Source organism: Raphanus sativus, chromosome 6 (assembly GCF_000801105.2).
Source record: "Raphanus sativus cultivar WK10039 chromosome 6, ASM80110v3, whole genome shotgun sequence".
NCBI classification, from domain to species: Eukaryota; Viridiplantae; Streptophyta; class Magnoliopsida; order Brassicales; family Brassicaceae; genus Raphanus; species Raphanus sativus.
Window position 1 is genome coordinate 23,365,679 of NC_079516.1, and position 18,673 is coordinate 23,384,351.

At 35.0% G+C, this 18,673-nt stretch overlaps 1 protein-coding gene and 1 long non-coding RNA gene across 6 annotated transcripts; one reads left to right on the top strand and one right to left on the bottom strand.

The window, feature by feature from the left end:
* Positions 1-6,941: 6,941 nt before the first annotated feature.
* Positions 6,942-11,858, top strand: LOC108813553 (cell division cycle protein 27 homolog B). Its single transcript, XM_018586136.2, has 16 exons — positions 6,942-7,148; positions 7,668-7,740; positions 7,819-7,928; positions 8,074-8,120; positions 8,208-8,305; positions 8,388-8,674; positions 9,022-9,183; positions 9,327-9,540; positions 9,667-9,866; positions 9,955-10,020; positions 10,167-10,286; positions 10,419-10,495; positions 10,580-10,699; positions 10,790-11,009; positions 11,104-11,385; positions 11,484-11,858. Exons 1-16 carry the CDS (start codon positions 7,044-7,046, stop codon positions 11,532-11,534), a joined length of 2,232 nt encoding a protein of 743 aa, XP_018441638.1. The 5' UTR covers positions 6,942-7,043; the 3' UTR covers positions 11,535-11,858.
* A 1,653-nt stretch (positions 11,859-13,511) lies between these two features.
* Positions 13,512-16,322, bottom strand: LOC130495807 (uncharacterized). 5 transcript variants are annotated; one of them, XR_008934844.1, is made up of 7 exons: positions 15,857-16,322; positions 15,524-15,762; positions 15,212-15,332; positions 14,899-15,096; positions 14,247-14,817; positions 14,090-14,160; positions 13,512-13,791 (listed from the first exon to the last, which is right to left on the bottom strand). It is a non-coding gene; the product is annotated as an uncharacterized LOC130495807 (long non-coding RNA). The 5 variants fall into 5 exon arrangements; XR_008934842.1 differs by lacking the exon at positions 13,512-13,791 and having other exon boundaries at positions 13,955-14,160; positions 15,857-15,948; positions 16,204-16,312; XR_008934843.1 differs by lacking the exon at positions 13,512-13,791 and having other exon boundaries at positions 13,955-14,160; positions 15,524-15,746; positions 15,857-15,948; positions 16,204-16,311.
* Positions 16,323-18,673: the final 2,351 nt, after the last annotated feature.

Genomic DNA, 18,673 nt, shown 5'->3' on the forward strand with positions numbered 1-18,673 from the left:
AAGGTAAAATGTATAAAAAAATCCATATTAATAGATTGATAAAAAAACCTAAATAATAAGATTAAAGAGATATACAATACATAACATTAAGATATAAATCATATATTCAAAGTTTTAAGATAATACTAAAGTTAAACATTTATAAAAGGAAAATATACCCGTACGAATATACGGGTTAAACTCTAGTAAGTTTTAAGACCGGCGGTGTGGCTGCAGTGCGCACGACCAAGACAAGTACCAAAAGAAAAAAAAACCCGAGACTCATCTTCAAGCTATAAAAAACCAGATTTTATGTTAATATTATATGAAAATACTAGAATGCATTCAAATATTTGGCTCAATTTGTTTTCCTTATTGAAAATACATTTTGATAGCTACTTAACAATCTTCTTTTTGTTGAAAATCCTCTTCTTTTAATAATATAGTTTACAAAAATGTTATTATAGCTTCATGAATGAGTGATTATATTTTTGTAAAGATAAAAGTAAAAAGAGAATATTATGAGATATTTTTCAAAAAATAAGTAAAATTTAAGTAAAAGTTTTTAAAAAATTAACTTTTATTTTGGAAAATATAATATTAAAAGAGAAAGAAATTATATTAGATAGCATGAAAACAAAAAAAATATTAAAATTTATATTATAATAAAAATTAAAATATAAGAAAATGTAAACAAATTGAAAAAGCAATGACAATTCACAATCTCAGAACCCGTATTAAGAAAAAACAATGACGAAGCCATCATTTTTAACACACATTCAATCACTATCTAAGACCAATAGAGTGGTTATGAAAAACAGACACTGGTTATATGTAAACCAAATTAGGCCTCAAACATATAAATTGCTCAGGCTGAGAGCTTGTTGTCCCGTCCAATCGTCGTATAGGAATTGCTCATCACATGATAGTGTCTCCCATTTCCGTGCCATATCTGCCAATTGATATCATCTTTATTTTCACGATGTTTGGAAGATACACTGGTGTTTCATGTATCATTGTTTAACAACAACTAATTAGTCACTTAAAAATGTTAAGTAAATGTACCATAAATAGAAAATATCTAAACTGTACCAGAATTGTATGATGCTGTTTAAGTGGGTGATCAAAAACGGGTTAATCGTTGACATTGATACAAATTCAGTGGCGGTCCCAGCAGAATTTTTTTGTGGGTTCATAATATAAAAAAAATCATTAAAGTTTCATTTGGTGGACTCGAACCCAATATCTGTGGGTTCAAAGTTACCATTTCCAACCACTGAGCCACAGTTTTTAGTAAATATCAGTTTACAAACTGAAACTTATAGTATTTTTGCGGTGTCAATTGACTCCATAACCTTTCACGTGGGTCCTCCCATGGATACAATCAATAATGTCCCTGTCTGGACTCTTGATTAAAATAACCCTAAAACATATTGCATAAGTAAATCACATCATTACTAGGATAAATGTTTTTTGTAAATCACGTTATCATAATGGTTAAGGCTGGCGGCATGGCTGCAGTGCACACATTCATGGAGAGTACCAAAAAAAAAAGACCAAGACTCATCTTCATGCTATGAAAAAACCAGAGTTTATGTTAATATTATATGAAATATAATACTCTAACTATAATCTTTCGAAAAGAAACAGTCCCAAATGTTAAAATATATATTTAAACATGTCAAAGGTTTAATACAAATTGTTTTTTTTCTAGTACAAAATGTTTTGTGGTATTCTTTTTTCGTTTGCCTCAGCCAACATGGTGGGATATTCGTAGTAACATAATTTTTTTTTTCAAAAAAAAAACATAATATTTTTTGCATTTACATATATATCGTATCAAAGAAAAAAAAGCAAAAGTAAAAGGATAAATAATTATGTTTGTGGTAAAAAGTATATATAATTATGTTAGACCATAAATATAATACAATGTGTATCTTTATAATACTTCTTTTTTAAACACTAAGAAATGATGTAATATCATAAGTACATATGCTATAATAAAAATCGGTTAGTATTGTGAGATTAGATTAATTATTGGTTGGTTGTAATGTTTCATTTAAACTGATTGATAACACCAATTAATATAACTGACCTAATGTTCCTTATATATAGGAGTAGATATTTTGATTGATTTAGGCAAATATTAAATAGAACATGTTATTAATGAAAGTCAAAAAACAACCTTGCACAACTAAGGTGGTGTTATTGGTTAGTGGACTTAAAGTCAATTCATTTGGTTTTATAATTTACTGTTATTCAATGATTGATTTTAAATCTTCTATCAAAATCTTGTGTTATTGGTTCTTATTTTTACAATCTCTTCATTAGAAGAATTTGAAATCCATTGTTATTCAATGTAAGATTGAAATACAAGATTTAAAATTTTGTGTTATTCATGTTTTGCTAAAAAATTCAATTCCCTTGATTTGAAATACTTCCAATGGATTTGGATACAATTTTATGAGTCCAAATCTAACGTATCACCTCATGATTTTATAAACAGCTTCAACTAAAACCAAGACTCAAATGAAAAAAACATGACGTGACTGAAAGCACTCATCCATCTGCAATATTTTTCAGTTTGTATCCAGAAAAGATATGAACAGATTTTTTATAAAGTCAGTGTCTCCTATTTTGTTTATAAACTAGGATCTGGCATTTTCATCTATATGACTATATCAGTCATTTGATCAAACCTATAAGGCTATAAAACAGATTTCATCGTTTGAACAAAACCAGATTTTCGTTGCATTACATTAATCAAATTGGGATTTTTTTTCCTAACGCTACTTCACATATGTTATTATCTTTTCACTGCTCAGAATAATCAATATAAAATATTGTTTTCATTGTGTATTAATGGTGATCTTATCATAATATTATTTTCTTGAACGTACATACAAATAGGAGATCTAAGCAAAGAATATATGTAAAATAACTTGTGTGATTTCATTTAATTTTATAATTTGTTTAGTTTTAAAACTTTGTAATTACAATTCAATTTTAGAATCCTTAAAATCCACACAGTAATAAAGCTAGCATTTCTCCAGCTTCTGCCACATAGGATTTGAGAACAATTTTAGAAGTGACATGTCATTAAATGAAAAATTCTTAAAAACCAATGAAAACATTTCGTCTCTCCACGTCGTATCCTATGTGGCCTGTTTTCTTTGCTTTCTCTCTCTCCGTCGATGCAATCTCTCCTGGTGCCGTCGATGGTATCTCCTCCGTCCATGCAATCTCTCCGTCGATGCGATCTCTCTGTCGATGGTATCTCCTCCGTCAACGATCTCATGCCCCGACCGCCGCGTTTCTCTGTCAAACAGATCGAGTCGACCCTAGAGCCGAATTGAGAGATGGGTACCACCGTCTTTCTCGCCATAAATAGAGATCGAGTGGAGCCAATAGTTGAATTGCGAGCTGGGTTTTAGTTTGGTTATGTCTCTGAGTTGCTGGGATGAGATAGTCGATTGATGAATAATAGTTGTAAGAGGATCAGATACGAAGTTGCGGTCAGATAGATTCTTAACCTCTTTAGTTGCGGTCGATAGTCAGATGGACGCCTTCGTATCTGGTCGAAATCAGGATTGTTATCTGACTAACAGGGAGATCTTGATCATGATATTGGTTCGTCGAATCTGCTTTGTATTGAGAAGGTTATATACTTATTCTTTCCTCTGCTTACTATTGATAAGGTTATATCTATCTTCATATCGAAGTTGATTCTTTTCTGTTTAGGTTCTTCCAGGCCGTTCAATTATTAACATCCTCTTGGAGTATATTACAGGTGATGAACTGTTAGTTAAAATTGTCCAACCACAAGATCAGTTTCTCATATTTGCTTCAGACAGACCATGGGAACATCTGACCTACAAAGAAGTTGTTGACATCGTTCAGAACCATTCACGGAATGTGTGCATTAGACCCATTTCCCCCAAGTAAACATTACAGAACCAAATATTGAGTCTGACATATGATGTGAATGAACACAAGGGATATATGTACACTGGTGAAGATGGCCCTGCGAGCTGCAGCAAAAAAGAGAGAAGTGATATCTACTGATGTGAAGAAGATAGAGAGAGGCGTGAGAAGGCATTTCCATGATGACATCATTGTGGTAGTCATCTTACTTGGTACCAATGTTGTGAGCTCTGCCAAAGGACCCTCCCTTTCTATGGTAGTCACTGTGGCAGTCATCTTCCTTGATACTTCCTCTTTTTAGATTCCCATCTTTTGTAGCTACGTATATGCAATCTGTCACTCTTTGTAGGTATAAGACAGAATGATATAATTGTAACTGACTTTCGGAACTTTCCAGTGTAGGTCCTGTTACAATTGCTGATCATATTTCTGTAAAGACCATGGTATCCTTTATTGATTTTGTAATATACTAAACAACAAAAAGAACATGGCTTATATGTTTTAGCTCTTCTGGAAGAGCAGCTAGCTCCGTAGCATTGTTTGCTTAATAAAATATGTTTCTCTCATGATCTATTTAAGTTTTGAAACCACAGCCATGTCGGTTCCTTAAAATTTTTATGATTTTAAAATAGACATAATAGACAGTATAGAAAAGAAATACATAAGTTAATAAAATGTGTTGCATTATGTATTAATATAGATTAAAGCAAATGTTTGCATAAAAACCTACATAATAACTGTGCCTAATCGAAATTTACACAAAATTCATATAATCAATTAGTCGAACAACGCATTCATCACCTACCTCAATTTGAGAGAGCAGTATCTCATAACCATGGTATTCCCTTACACTCATCTTTAGAAAAAAACAGCCTGTCGTCTTACGTCTCTTGCGCATGTGGGAAGCAAGGAATTTCAAACTCAATGGATCTCTCATGAGTCTTTGATATGCAACAATTATATTCAAAAGACAATAATTAGAGTTGCAAGGTATGCTCTCTCTTACATCATATTTACATTAGTATTTAAAAAACGTATTTAGCTTTCTGAGTATTATTTATCTATCAACAGGTTCAGAGAAGAATTAATAGTTGAACATGGTGATAGAACAACAATGTTCGTCTTATTTGACCGGGATGTAAAAAGATTACACACACCACAACTGAAGAAATAACTGTATCAGAGGTTAGTTCTTATATATTATAGTTAACAATTCATTATTCATTCATTCACATATTTACTTGATCCATATATGATTGTGTCACTACAGAAAAAATAAGAAGGTAACAACCACTCGAATCAACATAATTGGAAAGACAATGGACTTTCCAAGTCAAGACTGCGGAGTACAACTTCCAAGCTTCTTTCCAAATTTTTACAGTGACCCAAATTACCAAAGAAAATTCATTCATTCAACCAAAAGATGATACCATGAAAGCAAAGATAATATTTTGCCTAAACTCATCTTTCACAATATATAATGACAGTAATATTAATTTGATATTTTTAAAAACTATAGGATATAACAACCAAATAAAATGAACCAGAGATGGATCAGGGATGGTAACATCAAAACAGAAGATAGAGAAACTCTTCCTATTTTCCAGACTTCAAGTTTTGGTTGTGAAACTGGGTAGGAAGGAAAATACGAAACAAAAGATTAAGATGCACAGAAGCAAGCTACGGATGATGTTATAATCATAATGAGACCAATAAGAGACGGATCATTTGGCCATCGCTTAAGAACTTATATCTATATCATGGTCATATGTTGAAACACATCTCTATCTCTTTTGTTTTGGCTTTTTATTTTTAAAAAAATATTTTGGAATTATACATTATCATTATTAATAATTTTCTGAGTTTCTATTAATATTTATTAGAAAATGATTTTAACGTTATATGACATTGAATTTTGGTATTTAAATTTCTCACAAAGAAAAAGAAAAACCTTTTTCACTTATACAGTACTTTTGATCTACACAACCTATTTTTTTTTGTATACTAACCAAGAAAATATTAAACAAGATAAAAAATCAACGTAAATTACATTAATATGACGGTGAAAATCAAACAAAATTATATGTGTAGCCATTAGGCCCTTTTTATTATTGGCTCGGTTCAAGTCCCAAACTATATTTCACCCTAGATGTCACCCAGTAATTAATTGGAAGTACGAAAATATTTGACAAGTATAATTAGTTTGATATAGGCTATTTGTATATCAAACCAAGCACATGCAAAAACCAAAGAGTTGCATAAAACTGAAACATTTTAACAAAAAGAATCAGCATGATAAAAATCCCGCAGCGTAGCGCGGGTAATTACCTAGTAAATTGTAATTCTGATATAGAAATCAAATCATATTATGTTGAGTTTATAAAAACATTAACAGAGGTTTAAAATATCAAATAAATCATACTTCCTCCGTTTCGAATTACTTGTCGTTTTAGAGTAGAATTTTTGTTTCAAAATAAATGTTTTTTCGGTTTTCAATGCAAAATTTATTGATAATATTCTTTACTCCATTTTTTTATTGGTTGATATATTGTTAGATGTATTGGTAATAGTGTTTTTATTTTGAAAATATGTAAAATTAAATGTTTTCTTAATCTGTGTACATAAACCTAAAACGACAAGTAATATGAAACGGAGAGAGTATATCTTAGATTGTAAAATGAATCAACATATTTAAAATCTACCCTATTTGAAATCTAACAGAGTTGATTACAACTTATATAACCAATAACACCCCCTAAATTTTTTCAGAATGTAGAAGAGTATAGATTTGATCTCAACGGCTCTTTTTCTTGACATATTTGTGAGTGGGCTGCCAAAACAATTGAGAGTAACGAATGGATCAATCGCAAAGCCCAGTAATAAGGCCATAACTTTTTAAAAATAAAGCAAGGGTTATTAGCACTTATTACTTATTAGTCTTTGTCACGTGCCGAATAGTTTGAAAGGAGAGCATCGCACGTGCCGCCTCAAAATTTGAAATTACGACTTCAAAATAAATCGGATCCAAATAAATCACCAAAGGGTAAGAAAAACAAAACGAAATCGAAAAAAAAAAAACAGAAACCCCTCTTTCTTCTCTCTCTCTCTCTCGCTCTCTCGAGGAAGGAAGAAGCGCAACAATGGAAGCTATGCTAGTGGACTGTGTACGCAACAGCCTCAGTCATTTTGTGTACAAGAATGCCATTTTCATGTGCGAGCGTCTCTGCGCCGAGTTTCCCTCCGAGGTTACCTCTTCTTTCCACTCGCTCTCTCTCTATGGATTCTGTAAATCGAAGCTGTTGTTGATTTCGAAATATACAGATTCTGTGTTATTCCAACTTGGGGGGTACTTTTGGGTGTCTAATTTCAATCGAGCGTCCTTAAGTTCTTCGAGATCGATTTTGGGTTTCTTAGCTTTTAACCCCCTTAAGTTCTTCGAGATCTATACGTCTGTTTATTAGGTCAATTAGACGATGAATTCGATTTTTTTTTTTAATTTTTTTTTCGAATTTGAAATCTCCATTATTGACCTGGTCAGGTTCTATCTTTTGACAAATTGCAAACCGAGTTTCTTTAGATCTTGACTTTGTTATCCCAAAGTGTTTGCTTTCCTTGGAGCTTAGCTATGAGTCCAATTGTTATAGGCAATTTCAAATTAGGGTTTATACAGCTTCACTAGCAGTTGTCCCATCATTTAAGTGAAAACATGTCAGTAAAAGGACCAGACTTTGAGGCTTTCATGTCTACTTTTCCTCTTAAAATAGGTTAATCTGCAGCTATTAGCCACCAGTTACCTTCAGAATAATCAAGCTTACAGTGCCTATCATCTGCTCAAGGGTATGTTTTCTTGCTTTCTTGCTTCCTTTTTATTACGTCGTTTGCTCATCTTTTGTATTTTTTTTTGGTTATGTAAAGGAACACAAATGGCTCAGTCTCGGTACTTGTTCGCGTTATCTTGCTACCAGATGGACCTTCTTAATGAAGCTGAATCTTCACTCTGCCCTGTTAATGAACCTGGTGCGGAGGTACTTTGTCATCTTCTCGTAGATTTGCTGTTGTTCGCTCACTGAATGTGTTCTTTACAAACTTTAGTGTGTTAGTATCTTGGTCTTTTGTGTTTATTTTAGTTCACTTGAGAAGGTAATAACGTAGCTTCTGGTTATTCTGTAGATCCCAAACGGTGCAGCAGGTCATTACCTTCTTGGACTTATTTACAAGTTCGTTTCTTCTCCTTCTCTCTTTGCAGTTTTTGCCTTTATTCTGAATGTGTTCGACGAGATGAATACTCACCAGTGACCTTTCAGGTATACTGATAGAAGGAAGAACGCCGCTCAACAATTTAAGCAGGCTTTGACGCTGGATCCTCTACTTTGGGCTGCATATGAGGAATTATGCATACTAGGTTAACACATTGCATTTTCTGCATACTTCGTACGTTTGTTATTGTTCTCTGACGTTTTTCTGGCCATCCTACCTTTTTTCAGGTGCTGCTGAGGAAGCAACTGCTGTTTTTGGTGAAACTGCTGCTCTCTCCATCCAAAAGCAGTACATGCAACAAATGCAAACTTCGATCGGCTTAAACACGTACAATGAGGAACGTAATACGACTTCAGCTAAAACCACGAGTTCTGAAGATTACAGTCCAAGGCAGCCCAAGCACACACAAGGCCACGGCCTTAAAGATATCTCTGGAAATTTCCATTCTCACGGTCTTAATGGAGGTGTTTCAAACATGACATTCTATAATACCCCTTCGCCAGTGGCTGCACAGGTAAATGTCACACTTCTTTTAATATGAACAAGTGGGTCGGGATTCCGTTGATCAGATTTTCTTAAGTACTTTGGAGACTAATGCATCATGGGGTATTGATTTTATAGTGCTTGCATTGCTTATTATGTTATACCTTCAGTGCCAAAGATGGTTTGGTTCATCTTTCATTGACTATTAGTTCTCAGTCTGTTTTAAATGTCTATGGTTTGGCATGCTACCATACTACTTTTCTGGTGAATTATATGTTTTCCCTTATAAGCATTGTTTTGGTCATGGTGTATTGTGTATGTGCGTTAAAGAGTAGCTGTGAATGAGATTTAAACTGACTTGTATATGTCAACTTGTAGCTATCCGGTATGGCTCCACCACCACTTTTCCGAAATTTTCAGCCGGCTGTCTCAAATCAAAATTCCCTTACTACTGACAATTCCCCAAAGTCCACCGTTAACTCTACTATTCAAGCACCTGCACCCAGAAGAAAATTTGTAGACGAAGGAAAGCTGCGTAAGGTAGCATTCACATGCCTGTACTGGTCTTCTTGTTGTCATAAAGACACGAATCTGAATTTATTGGTTTTCATTTCTCTTTATAATACTCTGATTCTTTTTGAATTTTGTCTTACTTGTGAGTGCATGTATCTTTTCCTATGCAGATTTCGGGCAGGCTGTTTTCTGATTCTGGTCCACGAAGGAGTTCTAGACTCTCTGCTGATTTAGGTGCAAACACTAATGCAAGTGTTGCAACAGTAAGCGGAAATGGGAACAACACTTCCAAGTATTTGGGAAGTTCTAAACTGAGTTCTTTGGGACTTCGCTCTGTTACACTTCGGAAGGGGAATTCTTGGGCAAACGAAAACATGGATGAAGGTTGTGACATTACATTCACTATCTCACCATCTTTTTCCGAAAGCTGGGCTGATGTAATTTTTGTAATCATGTCTCCTTTTTTTTTGTTATGTGATACTCAACACATTGTCATCCTGTTTGTTTTAGGGGTTCGTAGCGAATCTTTTGATGATTCAAGGCCTAATACTGCCTCAACGACTGCTTCTATGGCTTCCAGTGATGCTAAATCCTGTGATCAAGAAGATGAAATAATGTCGCAAAAAATCACAATTGGTGTTTCAGAAATATTAAGCCTCCTAAGGACACTCGGGGAAGGGTGTAGACTGTCGTACATGTACAAGTGTCAGGTAAGTATAATGTTGCTTACTGAAGTAATACAAAGGTAATTTATTTAGGGATTATTCATTGTCTTCCTTGTGCTTCTGGGTGTTTCAGGAGGCACTGGATACGTATATGAAACTTCCACATAAGCATTATAATACAGGATGGGTTCTTTCCCAGGTAACAGCGACTCTTTTCTCTTTTAGGTTGCCATATTTGGATATGCTTATTCTACGAACTTTCTTGTTCAGTTTGGTGCATGAAGCTTTTAGTCTGGTAGCCTGTGATATTAATTGTTGAAAGCATTTTGATGGAGATTGATGCAGGTGGGGAAAGCATACTTTGAATTAATAGACTATTTAGAAGCTGAAAAAGCATTCCGTCTTGCCCGCCAGGCTTCTCCTTATAGCTTAGAAGGAATGGATATTTACTCTACGGTCCTCTACGTAAGTGTGTTTTCCTGGTTTCTAACCATAGAAACTCCTCTGTCTGATGAAACTTGCTTTTAGTCTCAGGGAAGTTTGGTAATGGCATGTATTGTAAATTTTCAATCATAAAATGATTGTTTTCTTTTGCAGCATTTGAAGGAAGATATGAAGCTTAGTTACTTGGCTCAGGAACTAATATCAACAGATCGCTTAGCTCCGCAATCTTGGTATTTCTTTTTTGTCAGATGTCTCTTTCTGATTAATTACTTCATTTATTGTTGGTCATGACAGAAATAAGCGAAATTATGTAGGTGTGCTATGGGAAACTGTTATAGTTTGCAAAAAGACCATGAGACTGCACTGAAGAACTTCCTACGAGCTGTACAACTGAATCCAAGATTTGCATATGCACATACTTTATGTGGCCACGAGTAAGAAAGCTTCTACCGTTTTAACAATAGTCTGGTTGAAATGCTCTGTTTGTTGGTCTAAGCAACATCGTCTCTCTACCGTTTCTCTAGATACGCAACTCTAGAAGATTTTGAGAACGGAATGAAAAGTTACCAAAACGCACTTCGTGTGGACACAAGACACTATAACGCATGGTATGGGCTTGGGATGATCTACCTACGTCAAGAGAAGTTAGAGTTCTCAGAGCATCACTTCAGAATGGCCTTCTTAATAAACCCGAGTTCCTCTGTTATAATGTCTTATTTGGGGACAGCTCTGCATGCCTTAAAGGTTACATTCGTAATAGAACATTCTTAAGCAGACAAGAATTACAGTCTTCTGAGGAATGACTAAAAAGAATCTTGTTTTTGTTCCGTGTTGACAGAGAAGCGAGGAAGCGTTAGAGATAATGGAGCATGCTATATTAGCAGACAGGAAGAATCCTCTTCCAATGTACCAGAAAGCTAACATACTTGTCTGCTTAGAAAGATTAGATGAAGCGCTAGAAGTTCTGGAGGAGCTTAAAGAGTATGCGCCTTCAGAGAGCAGCGTCTACGCTTTAATGGGCAGGATCTATAAGCGGCGAAACATGCACGATAAAGCCATGCTTCATTTCGGTCTCGCTTTGGATATGAAACCGCCTGCAACTGATGTTGCTGCAATAAAGGTTCGAGCCTTTCAAAAACACACAACAAACAGAGTCATCTTCTGATGTTTTATCTACCACTTTTAAATTTTGAAACTGGTTAATATTGTCTGAAACAGGCTGCAATGGAGAAACTGCATGTTCCGGATGAGATTGATGAGAGCCCATAGAGAACCGTTACTACTCTGTAGAACCATGGGGAAAGAAGCAAATGTATGGGTCTGTGCAAAGCCGACGTACCTCCTGTATGGAACTATTTGGGTTTTAAATCTTCGAAAGATTTTGTAGCTTTGGGAAACCAAACCGTAACACAGCCACAACGAGCTTACCACATGAGTATGTATCCTGACTAATCTGTATGTTGTTCATACCTACTTCTCGCAATATAAAATTTTATATTTTTTTAGAAACTCAATGTTTGTCTTGATTTTTTTTTTCTTCCAGTAATAAGCCATTCTTTCGGTTTAAGTTTATATGATGATTTTCTTTGGTAATTTTATTTCATTTTAATAATATTTGGAATATATCCATGTCAACAATTAATGTTTTTAATTTTCTTTGCAGAATTTATTTATGATTGGTTAAAAAGTTCAGAAACTAGAGAAAATGAAAAACGTCCAAAATATTTTATATTCTTTCCGTTTTTAAAAGATAAATATTTTGAAAAAAACATTTGTTTCTAGAAGACATATTTTATGTTTTCAGTGTTGTATGTTATATGAGTTAACTAGTGGTATTCCGGCGCTACGCGCCGGGTTCGTACGTTTTATTTTTATATAAACTTATTCTTGTATAAATTTACAATTCATTTTTTGGTTTTAGTAAATAAATATGTTCATAAATATGAAAATGGAAATTTGTCGAAAATGAGAATTTATGATCTATTTGATAGTGGTTAGTGACCATATTATATTATTTTGTTTGAAGTTTCTTAATTCAAAGTGGAATAGTATGTAACTAAACGATTCAATAAAAATTAAAATAAAAAACCGATAATTGTAACAAAGTTAATTTAATTGGAATGGAAACATAAAGTAAAGTTGATGTTTTGTTTAGAGAATATATTTATCATATTAAGTACCATGTGTTTAGTATATAGAGGGAACGACACCTGAAATTCTATTTTTCAGATTAATCTTAATTTAGACGTTTGTAATAAAGTTTTGTTTGTATATTTTTCTTATTTGATTTTTATTAAGGAATTCATACTGTCAATGAAACATATTACCAAATGAGGAATTTTTTTTGGAAATTAAAACGAAAATCAAGAACAGTACATAGATGAAACTGAAAATTGGAACATAAATAACCCCTTATAAATTATAATAATGCTGAACGGGACAGCTCATATTTGTATGAAGCAAGATCAATGCAGCGGAAATGGAAAGTATGACCGCAAGAAAAGAGAAGATAGATAAGTTCTATTATTGTAATTTCTGAAACATGCAGTGCATATATCGTCTTCTTCTGTGATTGAAGGCCTATTAATTACCTTAAGATTGTTGATGATATGGTTGACGTCAGGTTTTGCAGTCACATTTTAGTTGTAGTCTATGATGGTAAGGATAATTTGAAGATCATCAATTTTGTTATCGTCTTCGGCTGTTAGTAATTTTTAATTAATAAATTACAGTCGATATTCAACACATAAATAACAAATTATTGTTTTTGTTTTATATTTTTGGATTTATTTGTATTAATATTTTTATTTATTTTTTATTTTAAACTTATTATGTTTAAATAATATGAAAAGTAGGAATTGATTCCTTGTATTTTTTGTGAAACATTTTCTAGACACCGTACAAATATAATATTGCTTTTAGAAATATATGTACTCATTATTTAAAATGTTAATATATTAGAGAAATAACTTCTGATATTGATTTTTATTTTGTCTTATTATTTATAAACAAATATATTTTATACTTTGGAAAATTTATTATAAATTATTATTAAAATGGTTTTATTTATTTATTGGATATTCTTGTTTTATCCAAAATAGTATATATGTAATGTTTTAGATTATTCCCAGTAAAATTATATGCAAACAAAAGTTCCCTTGTGGAAGTCAATCCCGTCGTTCTTTTGAAACTTCAGTCGTTGATAATGTGTGTTTTGAATGTTTACTTCTAATCAGATCGTGTTGGTGAATAAAATTCTTTCAGTCACTGATTCATCAACTTGGACCTCTCAAGAAATAGAAAGTAAAGACAATGAGTTGTTTAAGGTGAACGTTATTCTATAATACATATTCTTGTCTATTATATATTTTTTTAATTCTTGTCTGATATCATTCCCCTTGGTTCTATAAAACACAGGTGAATGTCTTACAACCTTCGCAAAAGCCTAGGTGGGCCTTTTGGTCCAGCATCGATAGCCGTATAGATGAACGTTCTCATGTCATCATTTTCTTTTAATTGTTGCAGTCTGTGTATCAATTATCAAAGTAAGAATGAGTACAGGAGGTGGTAGTCAAAAATAACCGGGCTGCAGAAGAATTATATCAGTGATGTGGTTTATTGAACTCGCATTTACAGTTTTTCACAGCCCCATAATGGTTGCCATTGTTAAGATTCTATAGTGGTAGAAGGAGAATCAAAACTAAACATTTTTTTGGGTTAATGCTAGTGGTTAATGCTCGGCATAGAAGTCATACGAAATTAGTTACAGAACAAAAGTCCACTCCGGAGTCTGGAAAAATAAAGCTTTAGAAGATGGTAATCACCTTCGATTTTGGTAATGCTGGCTCCACACCCACCGCCGTCGTGAAGTTGGCTGGCTTGGACGTCAAAAAAACTGACACAAACAATGAAAGAGCGGTAAGAAACTTGTATTTACCACGTGCTTAAACACTTGCTGAAGCTGTGAGTAAGGATGATTACCACGGGCTTACACATAGTAGTCGGCGAATCTTAACCAAAGCGTTTGCCAAATTTCTTAAATATCTTGCGCAGACCAATGGCGTTCAACTCAACGAATACCAGAAGCTGTAGAAGATCTCTTCCAACATCTCTGTATGATTCTCGTAGGTGAACAATTTTGATATGTCTGGCTGTGCAAGTACATCATCATGCGTTCCCTCAGTGTGGCTAGTTTTCCTGCGAGCAACCCTTGTTGTTCCAACATAAAAAGGACAGTTTTCTCAATCTACAAGACGATGAGTACATTTTTTTGTTCCTATCTCATCATAAAAATGGTACATTTTTTTATCTAGCAAAGGGCAGTTTTTTTTTAAAAATCCTAAAGTGGAAAGGAGAGAGAAGAACAGATTCAAGCAATGCTTGACACATTCTAAGTTAGTAAGACTAAACAACCCCTATGATGTTTTTTTTTTTTTTTTTGATTAACCTGGAGGGACTTCCACCCCCAGGGGCCAACCCCTCGGCGCGAGGCGGACCATTTGGTACTATAGGGAATTAGATACCCCAATTGGCTGGCCAGCGGTTCGAACCCCTATGATGTTTGCGAAGAGAAAGTTAGACGTCGCTCAGTTTAACGCTGGCGATGGTGGATAAAGAAAAATTTTAGACTCACCCGGCAACTAAGTATTTGTATTTGCCAATGATATCAACGGTCTGTAGTTTTGGAACCAAAAGAGCTCCATGGGAATTGCAGTGGGTGGAGTGGTAATTTCAGCAAACTTTGTAAGATTGGTGAAGCGAATAGAGATGGATGAATCTGAGAGCTTGAAGTGAATGTTGCTTCTCGTAACATCAAGAGGATTTCATTTACCTACCAGATCAATAACGAACCAGAGTGAAGAGAGGCTTCCTCCATGGCATAAGCCAGCAAAAGAAGCAAGATACCCAAAATCTACAACTGCTTTGAATTTGCGTAATGAAAGTACCTTTTTGTCGTAAGAATACCCAAAACGGCTACTTGAAATCAAGTTCAGTATATCCCCATATTTCAGAACCTTTGAATTTCTCAATGCCCATTAATTTGTTTTTGCAAGCACCTGTACTCTCCTGAAAAAAAAAAATGTCAATTTGAAGCTTTAAAAGAAACAGATAATAACCATTTAGAAGAATACACAACATGTGAGATACAAAAAAAAATGATGATGATCCAAGCTTTACTCCCATGCTTTAATAACTAATCCAAACTACAACATTGAAGATAGATTGTGGATATGGTTTAGACTGATTGATCTTCGTACCTGTTGGAGGAGAGCAGGTATAGCAATCTGGAGATCAATGTATTTCTGAGAAACTTTGCACATCTCAACAGATATGATGGTGTTTAAACTTCTCGTGAGATCCGGTATTTCATTATATATCCCAGGAGCATCATCAGTTTCCATTGGGAGCTCGAGTCTTGGCTTAGCTCTATTAAACTTTCACCACTTAAGCATGCATGTAGCCGATGTACATAAATAGATCCTGGAAGAAGCGATGACTGTTAATCGAAAATATGACAACATATTAGAGAAGCAACATGGTGTTCTAAATAAAGTCAGATTCTATCATCAAGGGGGCGTGAAGAGCTAGACCTTTTCATCAAGAACATGTTGACTCTCATCAGCTCTCCTCCTTTCTTGACATTGTGTGCTCCCCAAAAACGCTGGAGAGGCGTCACCACCGTCTGAGACAACGGCCAAACTTTAAATCAGAAATAAGTATATGGGATGACACCATCCTTGCAGGCTGTGATTGTAAGGAAGGAATATGATTGAATCTCGTGCGGTTTTCATCTCTATTTATAGTTTCAGGAATTAGGGCTTTGAGATGGAAGTTGAGAAAGGGGTCATTAAAGTCGACTTAGTAGCAGAGTTGAACGGAGATAGTTAATGCAGAGGCGTTATGAATGGATTCAATGAGGACCAAAAGCGTTACACACATGGTTCTGAAATCGCCGTGTAAGCAAGGCACGAAGAAGACCGACGACGCAAGAAGAAGAAGAAGGTGAGAATGGGCTGACATTCTGTTTATTTTCTGGCCGAAATTAATAATTTCACGCCCACATATTAATCATTTAAGATAGCCCATCTGTAATACCAGCGAAAATCAACAAAAGTAAACGCGTGATATACACGGACAGCACAGCGAGTCGACACGTGTCGCAAAAAGCCCCATCCTTCTTTGGTGTCGTAGATGGCTTGAGAGGGCAGATATGTTAACTTTATTATTATAGATATGACAAACTGTAAAATTTCAGAAAACGAATTGTATTTATTGAATTATTATTAATTTAAAGTTATTATAAATAGTTAATTATAAAATAATGTATTTATCGTCATTTTTTCATATGTTTTAATGTGTAAAACAAACATATATTTTAGTGTCAATATGACCAAATCAAACTCAAAGTACGAATATATTGTAGGTTAGCTTCAAATCTGATTCCCTCTATACCATATGTTACTATCCTGATACGATTTAGAAGCTCGGATATCTGGATAATGATTCCACCTCTATAACTGTTAAAATGTAGTCTTCGAGCCAGTCTTCGAGCCAGTGCTTTATTTGATATGTTTGAACTATTAGTGTAACATCCTAGTTCCTGGTCCAATTTTTTTTTAATGATAACGGGTCTTTCTACGGCTCATTTGTCTAGAAATTTAGAACTCCCTGCAGATTCTTATAAAAAGGACGAAATTTCCAGAGACTTAAAAACCCTAGCCTCCTCTCTTTTTCTCTCCCCCTGCCCGCCGTCTCTCTCTTCTCTCCTCTCTTTCCGAGATCTCTCTCCTCTCTCTCTCCCGGGCATCCTTCTCTCTCCTCCTTGGTGTCGTCTCTCTCTCTCCTTGCCGGCGTCAGACTGGTGGTAGTGGTGGTGGTGATAGCCGAGTTGTGGTGGTGGTTGTGAGCAGACCAGATCGGCATTTTTGGAATTCTCCAGACCCAAATCTCACACTTTCAGATCTATCCGGTAAGCCTTCGATCTACATGTCCTCTTTTCCCCTTTAGAGATTTGGCACGGGATGTGATAGATCTGATACTAATCTCGTTCCCCATCTTCTTTTGAGTATGAGAGTACAGATCTGCGGTTGTTTGGCTGTGTACTTCATCTAGATATGGATCTACGACGTCGAGAAAAGCTAAGGTGAGGACCCGGTTGTGACCTCCTCTCATGTTGTATAATACCTTGAGACTTAGTCCTTTGTTAATATTGACCTAGATCAAACTGTTGAGTTTTGTTGTTATGAAGAAAGTATGATGATTGTTGATTGTGATGAAAGGACCTAGAAATTGATAGGTTATTAAAAGGTAAACCGGTTGAGTGTTGAGAATGAATGAGATGTGCGATAAGAATGAAAATGATGTGATAAGAGTGAAAGTCATGTGAATGAAATGTTGTTACGATCCATGAGATTGTGTAATAATGTGAATGAGTGCCAGTTTGGAGAGTGCCGGTTTGGCGAATGCCGGTTTGGCGAGTGCCGGTTTGGCGAGTACTAATATAGAGTGCCGGTTTGGCGAGTGCCGTTTGGGCGGGAAATGGTGAAGTCGTGGAAGACCATGGGGTGTCCGGGCGGATGGATTGAGCACTCATGGATTAGAGAGTCTAGGGAATATTGTTAGATGCTTGTTAGGTGATATTAACTTATGACTTGTGCTTCATGTGTTATGTGATCTGAGATGAGTTTGTAGGTTCCTAGAACTTACCCTCACTGAGTAATTCCAATTACTCACCCCTCCTTCTTGTAGGTATGATCGAAGAGGAGCAAGAACCGGAGTTAGGATGGTGCCATCGTTTTGAGTTTTCTTTATCTTTCTGAACTTTTTATATTCGGGTTTCTTTTAAGTTTTTGTTGGATATTTCAATCTTTAAGTTGAGTTTGGTTTTATGTAAGACAATTTGTGCTTCAATAAAAGTTGTTAGACGAAAAGTGTTGTGTTTATGGTTTTAAGAAAGATCCTCGGGATAGGGATGTTACAATTGGTATCAGAGCGGGGATTAAACCCGCCGGTGCTGTCCCGGTTGGATAGGTGTAGATCAAGAGTATTTTATATCCGGATTTCAAAATGTTTTCAAACTTTTACGAAATGAAGATTTTCAAAAGATTAATTAAGGCACCATTCAAACCTAAGCTCCTCGCTTACTCGACGAGATTAGTGAACTCTTTTGCAATCAGAATCTGATGTTCCATTCGTTGTAGCAGGATGCCACCAAAGAATGCCAAGGTTACCTCAACAATGACCACCACCCAAAGAGCAGCTCGGCGTGCTACTAGAGCTGCATCCCGTTGTACAAGTTTGAATGGAATTTGTACCGAAGTAGAGATAGAGTTGAGGGACACACCAAGAGGGATTCCAAACAAAGGTCAAGTTGTTGTGGATGTTGCAGTTTTAGAGGAGTTACAGAT

Coding starts and splice junctions, on each gene's coding strand:
- LOC108813553 (XM_018586136.2), top strand. CDS start 7,044: ATGGAAGCTATGCTAGTGGACTGTGTACGCAACAGCCTCAGTCATTTT. Junction 9,867..9,954: donor CGTACATGTACAAGTGTCAG/GTAAGTATAATG, acceptor TGGGTGTTTCAG/GAGGCACTGGATACGTATAT. Junction 10,287..10,418: donor TTTACTCTACGGTCCTCTAC/GTAAGTGTGTTT, acceptor TTTCTTTTGCAG/CATTTGAAGGAAGATATGAA.